Below are 18,079 nucleotides of genomic sequence, written 5' to 3' on the forward strand. Positions count from 1 at the left end.
AAAGAGCTTGTTAAAGCCAGTTCCTGCCAATGTACCCTATGTCCCACTTGGAATCCTCCTCTATGAGCCTGGGCAGAGAGCTGCTTAGAATGATCATTCTAAGAATGATCGTAGAATGATCATTCTAAGCAGCTCTCTTAGAATTGATCATTCTTTGTGTTACATCAGAGTCATTCAGTTAAATGGTCCTCATGTAACACTACATTTATCATGCAGCAGAAGTGCTGGCCGACCTCGACTTCCCCTGATAAAATCAGGTGTGCTGCCGTGAACATGACCCTAGATAACCAGCTGATTGTCCCAGTGGCCACTCTTTGAGAGGGCTTATTTCTGCATTGTGAGTATGCAAGCTTTAAGGGGACAATAAAATCATTTGGCCCCATACAGTGGGCATCATTATTGCCAACAGCACATTCCCTATTTATACGGGAAGATGTTCAGTGATGTTTATGTCTGCATAAAAGTACCTTCAGCCACCAAACGAGCGATCGCTATGCTGTTGGCACAGGGCAACGGTTGGGTACAAAAGTTGCCCAGTTGATCATTGGACTGTGCCATTGGGCCTTAAACCAAGTTGACATCCTATGTCCTGTTTTGGGAGGGTTTCAGCTTAGATAAATTTTCTAGAGAGGTCGGAAAGGGGATATTGATTGAGTTGTCAGACGGAATGAGAATAGAACACTATTGGGCGCAGTGATTTGTGTATTTATGTGATATTATCTTGGTAGCTAAAGCCACAATTAACATCATAATTAGAGATGAGCGAGCACCAAAATGCTTGAGTGCTCATTACTCGAGTCGAACTTTCAGTGATGCTCGAGAGTTCATTTCGAGTAACGAACCCCATTGAAGTCAATGGGCGACTCGAGCATTTTTGTATATGACTGGTGCTCCGCTAAGGTTTTCATTTGTGAAAATCTTAGCAAATCACCAAAGTCATGTAAAAAACACAGAAATGGATAGGGCAGGCGAGGAGCAACATGCAGGGCTGCATTTCGGGCTCCGAGGTCTCACTATTAAGCCACAATAGTGGCAAGAGTGAGACCCCCCCCCCCCCCACTGTCAGCATAATGATCGTTCTCCACTGGCACAGAACGATGTTAGCCCATTGAATTCAATGGAGCCGGCAATACAGCTGGCTTCATTGAAAGCAATGGGCTGCCAGCGAGCGCGGGATGAATTTTCAGGAAGGGCTTAAAAATATAAGCCCTTACCTGAAAATCATACTAAAATGTGTAAAAATTAAAAAAAAAATTATGTCAGCATTAAGATCGTTCTCCTCTGCCACAGCTGAAACAGCTGTGGCAGAGAAAAACGATGTTAGCCCATTGAATTCAATGGAGCCGGCAATACAGCCGGCTCCATTGAAAGCAATGGGCTGCCGGCGAGCGCGGGATAAATTTTCGAGAAGGGCTTAAAAATATAAGCCCTTACCTGAAAAAGAAAGATTTTAGTGTAAAAAAGAATAAAAATGCAGACATTCTCTTCAATGGAGCCGCTGCTGCTGCCGGCGACTCCATTGAAGACAATGGTCTGCTGGCACACCTGAATTCTTTTCCAGGGAAGGGCTTTACATATAAGCCATTCCCTGGAAATGAATTAAAAGTGATTTAATAAACAAAAAAAATAGATACTCACCTCCCTTCAGCTGCCGGGGCACAGCCGCGTCTTCTCCTGCTGTCCCCTGCACTGTGGTGCTGAACTGCTGTCATTCAGCTGAGAGCTGCACTGAGCCAATCAGAGGCAGCATTCACTCACCCATTCATGAATTCATGAATGGGTGTGAGTGAGATCTGCCTCTGATTGGTCAGGCTGGGACCAATCAGAGGCAGCTCATTCAGCAGGCGGGGATTTTAAATCCCCGGCTGCTGAATACTACTCACAGCTGTTCAGAGCAGTTGAGGAGAACTGCCAGCTGGCCGCAGCTGAACTCCGTCTGCCGGGACCAGGTGAGTATATATATGTATATTTTTATTTTTACACATTTCTGGATGAATTGCAGGGAAGGGCTTATATATTTAAGCCCTTCCCGAAAATTCATCCCTCGCTAGCCGGCAGCCGATTGCTTTCAATGGAGCCGGCTGTATTGCCGGCTCCATTGAATTCAATGGTCAGTGCTCGTTTAATCTAGACGAGCACCGCGTGGTGCTCGTCTCGAGTAACGAGCATCTCGAGCACCCTAATACTCGAACGAGCATCAAGCTCGGACGAGTATGCTCGCTCATCTCTAATCATAATTTATTGCTGAAATTTCATTTTTATCACAGAAATGTCTGCAACAAATCTGTGGTTAGTGAGGGAAAAATTGTACAAATAAAAGTGGTGATGTTGCCCATGCCATAACCGAGCTGAAAAATGAGCTAGTGACCTGGGTGGTACAAGCTGTAGTTATATTGATAAGTTGTGCTTTTTTTGCTTATTTCTGTCCAAGTTGGTGGAAGTGAATTTGCTGAACCATACACTTGTAGGATTCTTGTAGTGTGGCAGCTGGCACTGCAATAGACCAAGATGCAGTACCTGATCATGTGTACAGAGACGTAGTCTGGGAGATGTGGATCAAGGCAGACAGTAAAACTACACAGCATAATGCAAATGGGAGATGGTACAATGCCTCTACAGTGCTACCTGCTAGAGGACAGCATTCCTGCAAGTCAATGTCCGACCTTTTAACAGGCCTTGTAACAATGACTGGGAATATAAGCCAAATACAGTGTCTTCTTCAGAAGAAAAAGGTCAGACATTGACTGGCAAGAATGTTGTCTTCTAGTAGGTGGCTCTGTAGAGGCATTGTACCATCTACCATTTGCATATTAACCCTCTCCAATCCATTGTCTGATGTCTAAAGACATTATGATTTAAGGCTGTACAGCTCCGATGATGGTAGACATCCGTCGGGGTTCTCTTACTGTATATTGACAGCCTCTCTGCTGTCGAAGCCTATCCAATGTGTCACTTTATGCAGTACTGGCTTTAGTCAGCGTATAGCGCCATTGTATAACACCAGAAAAAGAGTAAGCCCCCTAGGAAAACCAGGATACAAATTTCCCAGAGGCATGCACAGCCTTATAAGTCTCCTGACACCTATTAGGTGCTCTCCACAAGGAAAAACTATACTCCTTCTGACTACACAACTAGGAACAGTTTGGAGGTCAGGGCATACAGAACAGGCTCAACACAAAATAAACAGGCCAGGGGTCATGGCAGGCAGTAGACAGAACAATGGTCAGTAAACAAGCTGAGGTCAGGAGTGGAGAGGAAACCGGTATAGTCAGAATCACAACCAGGACGTCTGAAGAAACAAACATCACCTGTAATTGATCCAGAAGACATAAAGCTAGGCACCCCTTTAAGGAAAAAAGGTGTCTGATATACCCAGTGTTGCTTAGAGATTAGAGGGGGACAGAATAGCAGGTGCTCAGTGAGACACTGACTAGAAATTAGAACGTGGCGCCAGCCATGGACAGGTAAGGCAAGATGGCAGCTCCAAATCATACCAATTTCCCTTTGACGAAGGAATACTTTATCGGTTATATGAAAATGTCTGGTTCCTATTATTTACTAATGCATTTTAACTTATTAAACACCGTATTGATGCTTTAAACATATTTATCTTCTATGCTAAAATGATCATTACTAAGATGGAGGACTCTTTTATGACAAATGTTGTTTAACCCCTTCCTAAAAGTCAGTGTGTCTCGTGTGTCTTTGTGCAGTGTGCATATATGTAATATGTCTTACCATGTTCACCAGGTAATATTTGTGTTGTCTTGTTTCACAAACTGTATGAACCATTTGTTTTATTTGCTGTTAGCAGGCTGACGCAGCTCCATCAGAAGGGATCATCCACTCAAGACCTCTAGCTAAAGAGCCCAACAGAGATGGTGCAGCTTCATTTCATACGCGACAAAAGTCTGAGGTCTGAATCACGTGAACAGGGATACAGTATTAACAACCAAAATAAAATTTGGGCTTTGCCAAATATGGGGCACCAATATCTGTATATATTGCAGCATAGATCTGTAAATTCAGGTCTCATTGCTTAACAATAATACTAAAGAGTACTTTCTCCTCAGTATGTCCTACTGTAATACAAGGTGGGCCACTGAAAAGTAGCCTGGCATCCAGCAGCTCATGGTACTCTAAGTCAACCCTACCAACCTACGTAGAGATCAGGGCCGCAGTAGACCCACATTTGAGTTAGCTAGTGAATAGATTCCTTTCCTGCACTGAGTGCCCAATATGAAAGTTTTCCACTGAAATGTATTTATAATACCACCACCTGAGATGGAGATTGGCATGCCTTACCTGCCCCCACTTTGTTCCTATAAGCACAATGCCGATCCAGATTGGTGCAGAGTCATTTAGGTTGTTAGAGATTAAGGTGCCTATCAACCACCTTCTTGTTAATGGGGTTGTCAGACAGCGTGTCCCTAGTTTTTAGCCAATTATTTCTCAGCCAAAGGTAGAATTATCACTGAACTAGTGACAGAGATGGGAAAAAAGTCTCAGTATCACATGAACCATGTTTTCCTAATAGTAAATGTAGGTGGAGAAACTAGCCACATCACTAAACAAGCCCAGGAAGGAACTGCAATTATGGCTACCTTTAGCTTAAAGGGGTTGTGCAAAGATTAGAAATCACAAGAACAGGGGTCCCGCCAGAGGCGTAACTATAGAGGATGCAGGGGATGCAGTTGCACCCCGGCCCAGGAGCCTTAGGGGGCCCGTAAGGCCTCTCTTCTCCATATAGGGAGTCCAGTACTATGAGTAAAGCATTATAGTTAAGGGCCCTGTTACAAGTTTTGCATCGGGGCCCGGGAGCTTCAAGTCACGCCTCTGGGTCCCGCCTACCCCCGATTGCATGGAGCAGCAGTCAAGCATGTGCACTACTGCTCCATTCACTTCAACGGAACTTCAACGGAGCGGAGATGCAATAACCAAGTTCAAGCAGTATGCTATCTCCAGTAGTCATATTGGCATAATAGGAAGAAAAAATATGGACCAGCCATAAATAAGTTATACAAAATAAATTTAAAAAAATACTTATTTGAATGGGGGGAATATGGATACCAATATTACCCTCCAAAATCCAGGTTAGCATATAATATAGCAATGATCCCATGAGGAATTCCACCAATCTAGAAGTCGGCTATAATAATCCAAAGAATGTATTGATAATTACAGGAAGAACAGACAATAAATGCAGCACTAGGGATACAGGGCAGTATGTTTCAGTGCAGGGCTTGCACCTTATTTGGTCCATATAGCAGTCCTATTGAACTAAATGGAGCAACAGCACAAATGCTTGACCACTGCACCATTCATTCTGAGACCTTTAGGAGCCCCATACTCATGATGGGTAGGGGTTCCAGAGGTTTGACCCTCACCAATAAGATAATAATCCCCTATCCTGTGGATGGAGGATAATGTCTAATTTTGGCACAACCCCTTTAACAGTAATGCTTTGAAATTGCCTGTTACTAATGCATGATTTTTGTAGGTAAAAATGTTGTTTACCTACAGAATCATTGGCCCTCATACGGTGTTTTCATTAATTGACACACTTCTTTTGCAGGCACACAGCAATTTTACCCACAAAACAGTCAATATGAAAACCATATAGCATGTTTTCATTTGCCCGGTAGCTATTCCATGTGGCCTTACCCTAACTAGTATGAAAAATGTCTTCAATTGTGGGTAAAATTAGGCAAATTGATGGAATGTAACCATTTCAATTGTATAATAATGAGAATATTTCTATAATCGTCAGTAAAGATTCTCAGTAGGAACTTACCCTCTTTAGAAAAATGAATGGAGAATTTGCAGTGCCCTAGCTTGCTTTCTAATTGTTCTTCATTTGCATGCAACATAATAAATGCTTGCTTGCCTTGCAAGATATGTGAGCCTTTGTAATATGTTACCGTGCTTCTGTCTTCACTGGAAACAATAGCCCTGCTTCAAAAGATGTTGTCTGAGAGCCTTTATACTTAAGACACAGTGCGTTGTACATAGCTGGGAATAGGCACACAGATGTAATAATACATATTGAATAGGAATTCTTTATATTGATGGGACAGTAGGTTGTTGCCCTAAGGCCTGCCCCCGATTAATCATCATACAATAGTGCGGTTTCTTCTTCTATCCATAGTGCAGAGTAGATAGTGTTAGTTGTTTTATTGTAGTTATTATCGCTACTGTCTGCTTTTATTGATGTCTGTTGTTATGGTCCTTTTTTCCAATTAATGTCCACTAAGTTCTTTCTAAACGTATTCCATATTCCCCAATCCAAAATTATTTCATATCACCTCATAGGGAAGTCTATAGTTTAGTTTTACTCAGTAGGAACTCTGAGGAAATTAAGGGAATTATTCTGATTGCCAGATATGGAGTTGGGAAGGATTTTTTTTCCTAAAAAGAAGAAAATTAGCTTCTATCCCATTGGGTGTTTTTTTTTCTTTCCGCTGGATCAACATTGCAGGATAATAGGCTGAACTGGATGGACGTGTCTTTTTTCAGCCTTACAAACTACACTAAATGATCACTGCATTAGAAACACCTACTCAATAAGACTTGGTGCACCTTTTTGGGTCTTTGCGGCTTTCAGACTTAGGGAAACAGATTTCACAAGATGGCGAACATCCTCCATACCCAACTTGACCCGTGCTCTCTGCAGCAGCTTCCTTTAGTTGGTACACATTTTACGGATAAGTGGGAGCAGATCTCACAGCTCTTTCCCGCATATCCTAGACATATTCACCGTGGTTATAGTCCAGTGAGGTGAGTTTGGTGGCCAAAGCAATGTGGAGAATTGATTGTTGTGTTCCTCCAACCACTCCCTAGTGATCCCAGCTTGATGACACAGAGTGTTGTCCTGTTGAAAGATGGCACTGTGGTTGGGGAAGACTGTCTGAAGATATGGGTGCAGATGGTCAGCAGTCACCATTCAAGGATTGTGATATGATGACCAACGGTCCTGGGCTATGCCAGCAAAATACTCCCCAGATCATGACATTGCCACCACTGGCCTGTTGAACTTCAATGGTGTGCCCATGAGGTATTGCTTCATGTTATTTAGGCCAGATGTGGACCTGGCCATCTATACGGTTCAACAAGAAACAGGACTCATCACTCCAGATGACATTCTGTCATATGCCCAAGGTCCATTGGGGTTTTTCCTGGGCCCATGTTAGGTGCTGTTAGCAATGACACAGTGTCATCAGGGGAACCCTTGTCAGTTTTTGGCTATTGAACCCCAGTCAATACATGGGACACCATAGGATCATTGTGAAAATTTGTCAAACTTCAGTTAGTCCCCTGTGGCACGTCATTTCTGATATACCAGATGTGTCACCTGACGCTCTCCTCTAGGATCAACAACATGCAGCCTGCTGCTGTCTGTTCTTGTTTGGATGTCTGTCTATGGTTCAACCAGTCTTGGTACACTCTTGATACCATTGTTCAGGAACAGCCAACAAGTGCGACTGTTTCAGAATTACTGGCATCACACCTCTGGGCACAAACAATCTGCCCACAGTCAAAGTCACTCAAGTAAGTATGTTTACCCATGGCTGCCTAATATTACCTTTTGCTGAGCAGAGCAGAGGTCCGTACATTATCTGAGAGCAGATAGTGATGTGGTACAAGATGTCATGGACCAGCTGTTCCTAATGCAGTGATCATTCAGTGTATGTAGTGTTAAGTTAGGCATTAAGGAATTACTAGTTAAGCTTTGGGAAGAATTCGATCTTTATGGATTGCTTAGAACAAGAGCCCCAAATCTACCTTCTTGTCCAAAAAGCAGAATGACCATGTGCTGTCTTGCTCTCTTTTTGTTGTTTGAGACAGTCACGCTTATAGTAAATAGAAGAGATAAAAACAGCCACATAAGCTACGGGATCATATTTCTCTTGTACTCTGGCCAAGAATAGGGATTTAGGGCCCATTGTTCTTGATAGTGGTTGGGATCCCAGATGTTGTACCTCCAACTTAAATTTTTTTTTTCCTAAGATGGGTTATAAAAGCAAAAAATAGGATCATGCTATGTTTGGGTTTTCTGGAGTGCAGTATACTCAGTGAGAGGATACAACCAAGTAAGTCTAAACTAAATTTCTACCTGCATTTCTACATTTCTTAGACTGTACTCATGCCATTAATTCCAATGTTGCAATTAGGCAGTACCACAATACATAGCAAAATTCAGATGTGAAATGTCATACAGTAGTTACATGTGGCTGTTGATGCTGATTGAAGCTACAGGTTCCAAAAAACTAAAACCACCTATACACGTGAGAGAGCTGTAAGCCAAATGGTAGCTGGTCAACACCTATCTTTCCTGATCCTTACATACACATGCATGCTCGGCACGACATGATATGTAGGGCAATATATTGCTACCAGATGTCTGACAGTGGTCTATGTCCCCAGAGTAAAAGGATCGGGCAGTTGAAATCCAAGAGCCCAGTCCTTATCTCCCCTAATATCTGCCATCGGGGGAACAGCAGGAGGCCATTATACACATTACATGATTGGCAGAATTCACAAAATTCAGCGGGTTCGACTAATCAAATTTAGTCTCGATGCTTATTCAGACAGCCATGATTTCACGGACAGCACACAGCCCTATTATAACCTATGAGGCTATAGGAGTGATTTTTCATGTGGACTGATGTGAAAAAAAAAATCACTGCATGTCCTATTCTTGTGTTTTCACAAACAAGAATAGGACATGCAATGTGCTGCGCCCATGAAGATCGGAGAGCACAAGGACAAGTATCCATGTGCTGTTGAACCCGAGATTCTTGGATGTAATATGGGCGTGTGAATCTGACCCTAAGAAGCAGGAGAGCAATGGTGAGAGATGGTTTCCTCTTAACATTCAACACAGCCATTAATACGCTCATCGGCATATTATGACAAATGACATGACGGGGGGTGCTTCCTATACTAACATTACTAAATGTGCAGATCCTAATTATAATCATTTTAGGATTTATTCACCAGTCTTTAAATGATGAGATATTGCTGAATGGTGGAGGTCCGACGACTGAGACTCATGCATCATCTTGTGATTTCTCGGTACAGCACTGCTCCCCAACAGGCATTGAGGGTAGAACAGAAACACAATCGCATTGCACTCGGCAGTGGTGCCGCCCACACAAGAAATATAAAGGGCTACCCTCATTTTGGGTTTTTTTAACGGTTGGTGTAGTTAGATCTCTATGCATCAAATAGCAGTGGAAATTCCTAGTACGTTAACGCAATAAGCCATCATTTAAGGTGACAATACAGTCATCACTTAAGGTGACAAGTGCACCAAGGTCAATCAAACCCGCAATTTTGGCAGGACTAGACAACCACCTAATATGGATTAGATGTTCAACATTCGTTCAGCAGATTTCGGGTAAAAAGGATGGGGCTTACTGAATTTTAAAGGTCCAGGCCTTTTGTTTTTAAGAGAGTTACACTACCAGTAGAAATGTCTCACAGTAGCTTAGGGCCCTTTAATACAGCACGATTACCATGCAAATAATTCTTAGACCGAGTGATTTGCATGATAATTGTTAGGTGATAAATCACTAGATTATTGGTGATTGGATGTTTCATGCGAACCTAAAAATCATTGTTCGTCTGCTGCAAACCCTTTGATATAAACGGGCATCGTAACGATTTTCCGAATAGAAGACAGTGGCAGAAGGGTTGACTAGAGGCGCGGTTATGTTCCAATGAACGATCGAAAATACTCAAGTATTGCTCAGTATAAATGCATGCCTAGCGAATGCTACATGATTGCTATGTCAATGCTGGTCGCATGCATGTTCCAAATTATCTTGCAGTGTAGAAGGACACAGGCATGCTTAGCGGAACCAAGCGTGCATTTATATGTGGAGATCGGGATGAATACAGTAGCTGGCGGAGAAGATTTTTTGAAGGTGTATAGCCACCTTTTAGTATGCTGGGAGTAACAAAATAGGCCACAAACCTTAATGTAAAACTTAAAGGTGTTTTCCAGGACTTAAAAAAAGCACTGCAAGGCTCGATGGGGGTCGGCTGTGATAGGTGAGTATTCAATTTTTCTTTATTATAAAGCCGTTTAACCTTTTTTTTTTTTTAAGTCCCGGAAAACCCCTTTAAAGAAAATTTGGCATTGCATTAAATATGTGTAATACCAAGGGAACAGATTTCCTGTATAAATTAGGGGTTAACAAGTGGATTGAACCATTAGGCATAAGAATATATTTTATCAGTCCCAGAAGTATGGCTTTTTGATGCATTGCTAGGTTGAATCTATGAATATTTAGTTCATCTCACAGCATAGGGCTACAGCTGCTCTGTGTAATTTATAAGCTCTATTAACCTGATCCCAATATAAAATAGCCCTTCTCTGTAGGTGACAGATGCACTTTTAAATGTTCATTAGTTGTTCTGTAAAAATGGGTCACATCTGTGTTTCCAACGGGAAAGCTTTCTGTCTTTGAAACTGGTACATCTTGTCAGAAAGGAACAGATGCAGCGATTTATGCTGGTATACTGGAAAATAGCTTCAGTGGGCACTGTGTAAAGATATACAAGTGTATACTGTACACTAGTGACCTTCATATAGTGACCTTATAAGAATAGAACACTTTATAGAACTAGATTGATGTCATGTTCGCAAAGCAAACATAAAATGGGATCATTCACATTAGCGATGTTTCCCTGCATGGCGCGGCATTGCGATGCTATACAGGAAAACATATGGAAGCATGTCCTTTCTTTTTGCGATATCACCCATTGTCTGTGATGGGGCCGGCGGCAGCAACTCTGAACCCATTGAAAACAATGGAAGAATACTGCGATCCCCTGCTGCGACTCTGACAGCCGCCCTGGGGGATTCCTCCAGCCCTGCATCCAGGGGTTTCCGCATAAATTGCAAGGGTGATATCGGGCCATGATTCACCCTCGCCAGTGTGAAGGACCCCTGACTCTCCCTAGCGGCGCTGTTAGCTGAAGCACAACATCGCCGCTAGACTTAACATTTTTCCAACGCACAAATGCACATGATGGCCTTCTGTGCAGAAAAAATACAGTAAATTATGCAAATACATGCGCAAAAAAATCATAATTCATTCCGCAAATATACTGTGCTCATGTGCACCCAAGTACACATACGCTCATGTGAAGCCAGCCTTAGGCCTCAGCCAGACGAGCGTGTTTTGTGCTTGAATGGCCAATGTTTCATATGTACATCACATGAAACTTTGCCCATTCACTGGAGCTGCGGTGCTTGGAGAAGCGCAGCTGCTCCAGGAGGAGAGAGAAGTTGCCCCGCAGGGCTTCGGAGAGTGAGCGGAGCTATGGGGGGGGGGGTTCCCCACAGCACAGAGAGACGGAGTGGGGCGAAGGGTTAATCCACTATTGGTCCGCTCTCTGTCCCTTGCTATGCAGAAATCCCCATAGGTCCTAAATCTCACTGCTGTTAGGAAATCCCAAGAGATATCCCCATAGCGGAGAGTGAGTGGACGAGGCTTGAAAGAATTGGTGGGGCTATAGGGATTCTTTGAGAGAATCCCTATAGCAAACTGTAGGGGGCGGGGCTAGAGGGTGATACATCTAGCCCCAACCCCTTCTCCCACGCTCTCGGGGGAAGTCCTGTTACCCCACCCCCCTCTCTCTCCCCGCAATAGGGAAATCCCTTGCGGAGAGAGGTAGGGGGAGTCCCCTACTGCCCACAACTGCTGGGGAATTGCCCAGCAGGGAAGCAGGAGGAATTCTGGCCATACTACATATAGCGCAGCTCATATATCCAGAGTCCTTGAGATCTCCTTTTGGTGTCCAAATTAGTAAAATGTATATAATACAAACAATGAGTATGTAGAGTACTTATTTTACAAAGCTTTCTTTACCATAACCCAGAGAACCTATTGAAATGGTGTTAATCTTCATTCTAGTTACATTTATTAGAGACTTTTTTAGCACTTAGAGAGATTAATTTGAGCTACTTTAATCTTTGTATTCATAAAGGTTTTTTTTATATCTTGATGGAAACGAATGGTCTGGCCTCTTCACTCTCCAAGGATTTCTTAGACTTTTTACTTCTTAGAACTGTATTTGGGGACACTTTTCAGCCATTGAGCACAGAGATTGTTGGAAAATAACAAGTTAGCATAGTTTTAGTTATAAGACATTAGATCTTATTTGATTTTTGCACTTAGCTACAGTATGTTTGAGGACTTAAGATATATTTTCTTTTTAGATGAAACTGTAAATTTTACCCATTAAATTAGTTAAATCAACTGTTTCCATATTTCCGATAGTTTTGTATGGAGCTGGTCATGCAGATGCTTGGTCATTGTTCCATAGAACTCCCCACCAGCACAGCCATCCACTGAAGGATTGCCAGAGCCCCCCATTCTAGTGATCAATAGGGCTCACATCAGACAGACCCCACTGAGCCAACATTAATTGCTTATCCTATTGATAGGGATGGCGCAGAGTGTTAAAGCAGCAGAAATGCGGCCCTAAGCGCTTGCTCACAACCTGAAGGTTGTAGGTTCAATCCCCCCGTGGTTCAGGTAGCCGGCTCAAGGTTAACTCAGCCCTCTATCCTTCTGAGGTCAGTAAAATGATGACTGGGGAAGGCAATGGCAAACCACCCCACAAAAACAGTTTGCCAATGAAACGTCACAATGTGACATTGCCCTAGGAGTCAGTCATGACTCGGTGCCTGCACCAGGGGACTTTACCTTTATTGAAAAAAAATTAGCTTCATGGAATAACCCTTTTATGGGCATTTATTTGCATATAAAATTAAAATCTGATTGCAGCATTATGTTGTGTTACATTATTTATTTGGATGCCTGAGTGTCCTATACGCGTTTAACACATATATAACATATTTTATGATGTGACATCAATAAACACATGATAATAATTGTGTTCTCTTTTTAAATTCTAGGGAGGACCTTATCATGACACACATCCAGATGATCCATCCTCCAAAGAAAACCGCCATATATACAGCGATACAGTCCCTCGACGAGTTGGCAGCTTCTACAGAGGTAAACTACTAGTCATTATTGTGCAGTCACTGTAAGCGCGCGTTCACATCAGCATCAGAGCTTCCGTTCAGAATCTTAGTCGCTGATTTCCGCTAAAAAAGAGGACGAAACAGTGTGAATCCTATCAAATCAGACAAAATGCTAAACGGAAAACTGAACGAACCCCATTATAGTCAATATCGTCCATTCAGTGCCATTTGGTTTCGTCATAGGACAGTTTTATGCCAGGAGTTGCCATTTTCCAGTTTCCGGAACTGACCCGGAAACCCCTAACACTGATATGAACAAGTCCTAAGAAGAATCCTAGTCCTGTATTGAGCATTATGTCTGTTGGTTTATTTCTGTGTCAAAGATATCCATACTTAAGGCCCATTTACACGGAGCGATGATCGCTCAAACGACAGTTTGAGTGACAGCTTTAAGCGATCATTTTGCCTAAACCTTTAAGCAGCTACTCAACAGCAATTAAATGTGCAAATGAAGCCTTTAGCTGAAAGCAGTTAATAGCCCAAGGGCTCCTATCTGCTTTCAGTTCTTCTTTTCTCCAGCGAGAAACAATGCTATCAGCACTACCCCAGGAGAACTGTTGATAAGGTTGGAGGATGAATCAGCTAGCAGTGCACGAAAAGTGCACAATGTCCGCGCATTTAGACTCAATGATTATCGCTCAATCTATCACTTGTTAGCAATTTTTGAGTCATAATCACTCTGTGTAAGTGGGCCTTTAGGCTGCCTGCACACAAATTGACCGGATTCTACATGCGGGAGCTGGCAGTGGAATTCGACCCTTTGCCCAGCTGGCGATCCTGCGTACCAGACTTTTCTCTTCTTTTTCTGTACCACGGATGGCTGCAGCAAGCTGCCGTCAGACATGCGCAGTGCAGATTATTTTTTTCTAATTGTTTTTACAGCACCGTTACTAGGCCGCAGGTACGCACAACCAATCTGCAATGTCAATTGCAGATGGGCCGTGGGTCCGTGCGGACACTGCACAAAAATAGAGCGTGCTGCAATTTTTCCAGCGCACCGCGGATCTGCAGCAAATACCATTCAAAGCATGCCATTGGAAAATTGGTTCATCTTGGACACTCGCAGAATCCAATTGTGGTTTCCGCGAGTGTGTAGGAAGAAGCAATTTCTCGCCTTCCACTGCCCAGTTGCTATTAACTTTCACCCCCAAAAAGTTTTCTTGTCAATTCACATTTTATTTTTTTTTTTTTAAACACAAATCGTATTTCTAACCACAGGAAATATAAAATACATGGAGTGTGGGTGTTCTATGATACATTAAGGGGCTTTTTAACTCTTCTTGATGTGCTTTTGACTCATGTCCACCCAAGTCTATTTCTATACTTCAGCAGCTGGGAACCTTAGTAAAAGCTTTCGTGTCTCTACAAATCTGCTTCGAGTATATGGATGCATAGAGTTGGTCTCAATAAGTGATTACAGCATTGCTCGCTGTCTTATAGTAAGGACATCATGGTTCACATTGGAAGGAAGATTGGAAGGTTCTGTGAAGAGTTTTCTCTGATGCTTTTGCTCTGCTAATGGTATTTTCATCTACAGTTCCATCACCTCGACCAGAGGGAACGTTTCATGAAAATAGCGTGTCAAACCGAAGTTCTTCACATCCAGTTGACAGCAGTGCAGGAACAAATCACTCAAAGAGACAGTCCACTTTTGATCACTGGTAAGAAGGAGCGTTCATTTTTAACTGTTTATAGTTATTGACGAGGCGGTAATACAACTGCACTAGAATCCAACAGAGTATCTCTGTGTGTGCTGCAAATAAAATGTGTTGTCAAGTTTGTTCAATCTCCATACTGCCTTACAAGATAAGATTCCTATTGGTTACTAACTAAACCTTAACATTTTAAGCTTATGCATATAAATACCAACATTATGAGAAATCTTCATCCAAGCATCCTGGGGAATAATTGAGCAAATCACTCTAACACAAGTGAGATGTCTGACAGAGATTGGACAGGGTTGGACCGTGGTAAGGTGAACCTACAAATATAAACAGCTTGCAACAAATCAATACTATAGGCAAAGATGAGAAACTTTATAATATATCTAATTATAATATAATTAGAGAAAAGTGAGGAATTATCCACTTAGTATACTCTTTTCCTTTCCTACCTACACTCACCCAGCCGCTGTTAACTCTTCACTGACTCTGAATTCTGTGATAAAAATAGGTCTCTGGAAAGGAATCAGCTTTTCAGCTTTACTGAGAGATCAGATTATAGTTGTCTATAGAATTCTATTGAGAGGAGGTAGCAGGAGATTAGTTTATATGTTGTCTCCTGTAGAAGACACCCAGAGGGAAGTGGAGATCCTGCTTCCCTATCTTTGTCTCACTCATAAACAGCAGCATCATGGAGGACATTATTCACCAGTATTGAGCAGTGTAGATGTGAATCCAGCAATGGGATGAGATAACAAAACATTTACTATAGGACTGCTAACAGATAGTATCAGTGGTTCATGCAGTCATTAATGACATCACAATTCAATTGTCCATACTTAATTTCTTGGTTTGATATCTTTAAATGTAATTACACATGATGTGTTAAACATGACACTTCTGCTAACTGAGGGAATTCCAAACAGCAGCGGCACCGCTACACCCAGAAGCACATTTTAAATGTCCCGCTGTAAACTCCTGTTAGCCCCCACGGGAATAAGGGGAAGTCCAGAGGGTTCTGTTCATCTCCCCTGCTGGGACTAACAGGAGTTTACAGCAGGACACTTAAAATGTGCTTCTGGGCAGCAAGTTTTAAATGTCCCGCTGTAAGTAGTGAGGAATTCCTCCAACCCTGCCGCTGGGCAATTCCCCAGTAGCGGGGGGGCAGTAGGGGACTCCTTCCACCTCTCTCCCCAGCATCACGTTCCCAAAGGAATTTCCCACAGCGGTGAGAGAGGGGGGCATGGTTAGAGGGCTTCCCTGAGAGTGTGTGTGTGTGTAGGGGGGGGGGGGGAGGTGATGGGGGTAGGGAGGCACGTGCTAGAAGGATCTGCCCTCTATCCCTAAAGATGGAATATTCTGCTAATGTAATCACTTTGGATATGTTAGTTGTTAAATCAATTGTTCCATCTTTTACAGGTTGGAATCTGTTGTTATATAGTTCTCTGATAATTGATGAACTTGAGCTTCCTGTTTAGGGTGATGTGACTCACTGTAACATCTGCTGCACATGCTTACGTGTTCCCTTAGACTTATATTCCACATTATTACCATTCTGTTACTGTTGACTTAGATATAAATCCCTTAATCACCGGTAATAGTGGGTGTAGTTTTCCATCTCTCTCTTCACTGCAGGCACACAAATACAATAGATGCGAACAATTGACTACAATTTGCTGGGACATTCTGCTACCTTTGTTGTTCCATTGTATCCATAGACTTTATATGTACTTCTGTGTTGTTTTCTGGAATATACTTTTTACAATCCCTTTTTGTTAGAAGAGTGCCCTAAAAATAAGTGACCTGCTGTCCATTGCAGGAGAACCAAGCAATTTCTATGGACTGGGGAAATGGTGCATTACACGGCGCCCATTAAAATAATTGGGCTCTGCATATAATGCACGGACATGCCTGGTTCTCTCCTTCTTGCTGATCTCTGCTGCATCTAATTGATGGAGGTCCTGGATAAGAAACTCTTCTGTTAACTGAAAATATCTTTTTAGGGTATTTTGAAAAAGAGTTGAGAGCCCATTTAATGTGACTAGGTGAGCTGGTAAAGCACAGCTGAGTACAGAAGTTGTGACCTCTTTCAGGCCTCAGTTAGATGAGTGTTTTTTTGCGCAATTTGCGCATGCGAATTCGATCTGCGCATATATAGAACCATTGCTTTGCAGTGGGATCGGTCACATGTCCGCTTTTTATGCGGATATGCGATAAATTATAGGACACGACGAATTCCTTGTGTTCTATATATGTGCTCAATGGGGCCGGCGGCAGCAGCGCCGACCCCATTGAGAACATATACTATAAAGATCATTCTCCTCTGCCATAGCTGTAACAGCTGTGGCAGAGAAGAACGATGTTCGCCCATTGAATTCAATGGAGCCGGCAATACAGCCGGCTCCATTGAAAGCAATGGGCTGCCGGCGAGCGCGGGATGAATTTTTGGGAAGGGCTTAAAAATATAAGCCCTTGCCTGGAAACGATCCAAAAATGTGTAAAAAAAAAAAAATTATACTCACCTTGTCCCTGCAGACGGAGTTCAGTCGCGGCCGGCAGTTCTCCTGAACTGCTCTGTGTAGTATTCAGCAGGCGGGGATTTAAAATCCACGCCTGCTGAATGGGCTGCCTCTGATTGGTCACAGCCCTCACCAATCAGAGGCAGCTCTCACTCACCCATTCATGAATTCATGAATGGGTGAGTGAGAGCTGCCTCTGATTGGTGAGGGCTGTGACCAATCAGAGGCAGCCCATTCATGAATGGGTGAGTGAGAGCTGCCTCTGATTGGTGAGGGCTGTGACCAATCAGAGGCAGCCCATTCAGCAGGCGGGGATTTTAAATCCCCGCCTGCTGAATACTACACAGAGCAGTTCAGGAGAACTGCCGGCCGGCTGCGGCTGAACTCCGGCTGCAGGGACAAGGTGAGTATATATATTTTTTTTATTTTTACACATTTTTTGATGGTTTTCAGGGAAGGGCTTATATGTTTAAGCCCTTCCCGAAAATTCATCCTGCGCTCGCCGGCAGCCCATTGCTTTCAATGGAGCCGGCTGTATTGCCGGCTCCATTGAATTTCAATGGGCAGACAGGGCTCCTTTGATCGGGCCCGTTTCGAATCGTCGGCCCCGGTCACGCGATTTGCGGATGCGCATCCGTCATGCGATACGCAAATCGCGGCAAAAAACGGTCGTCTGACCGAGGCCTCAATCCGTCATTTGATATAGGACAAATATTTAACAGTTTGCCTTCTCTTATATGAAATTCATCGGCGTTATTAAATCACAAGTCATAATAGCAGCTCTCTGAGGAGTTGGACAAAAAGGTGCGCTACCTACATCTGCTCTCTGCTTT

At 43.0% G+C, this 18,079-nt stretch overlaps 1 protein-coding gene across 8 annotated transcripts in view; it reads left to right on the top strand.

Moving 5' to 3' along the window:
• The window catches only part of CDKL5 (cyclin dependent kinase like 5), a 289,528-nt gene that overhangs the window by 257,425 nt on the left and 14,024 nt on the right, over positions 1-18,079 (top strand). For 6 of the 8 annotated variants that reach the window (XM_066599824.1, XM_066599823.1, XM_066599831.1 and 3 more), the window contains 3 exons: positions 3,812-3,916; positions 12,935-13,037; positions 14,604-14,727. In XM_066599824.1, the coding sequence (XP_066455921.1) occupies positions 3,812-3,916; positions 12,935-13,037; positions 14,604-14,727 (332 nt within the window). The remainder of the gene's footprint in view (positions 1-3,811; positions 3,917-12,934; positions 13,038-14,603; positions 14,728-18,079) is intronic. The other 2 variants (XM_066599828.1, XM_066599830.1) reach the window with 2 other exon arrangements.

This window comes from Eleutherodactylus coqui, chromosome 4 (assembly GCF_035609145.1).
Source record: "Eleutherodactylus coqui strain aEleCoq1 chromosome 4, aEleCoq1.hap1, whole genome shotgun sequence".
NCBI classification, from domain to species: Eukaryota; Metazoa; Chordata; class Amphibia; order Anura; family Eleutherodactylidae; genus Eleutherodactylus; species Eleutherodactylus coqui.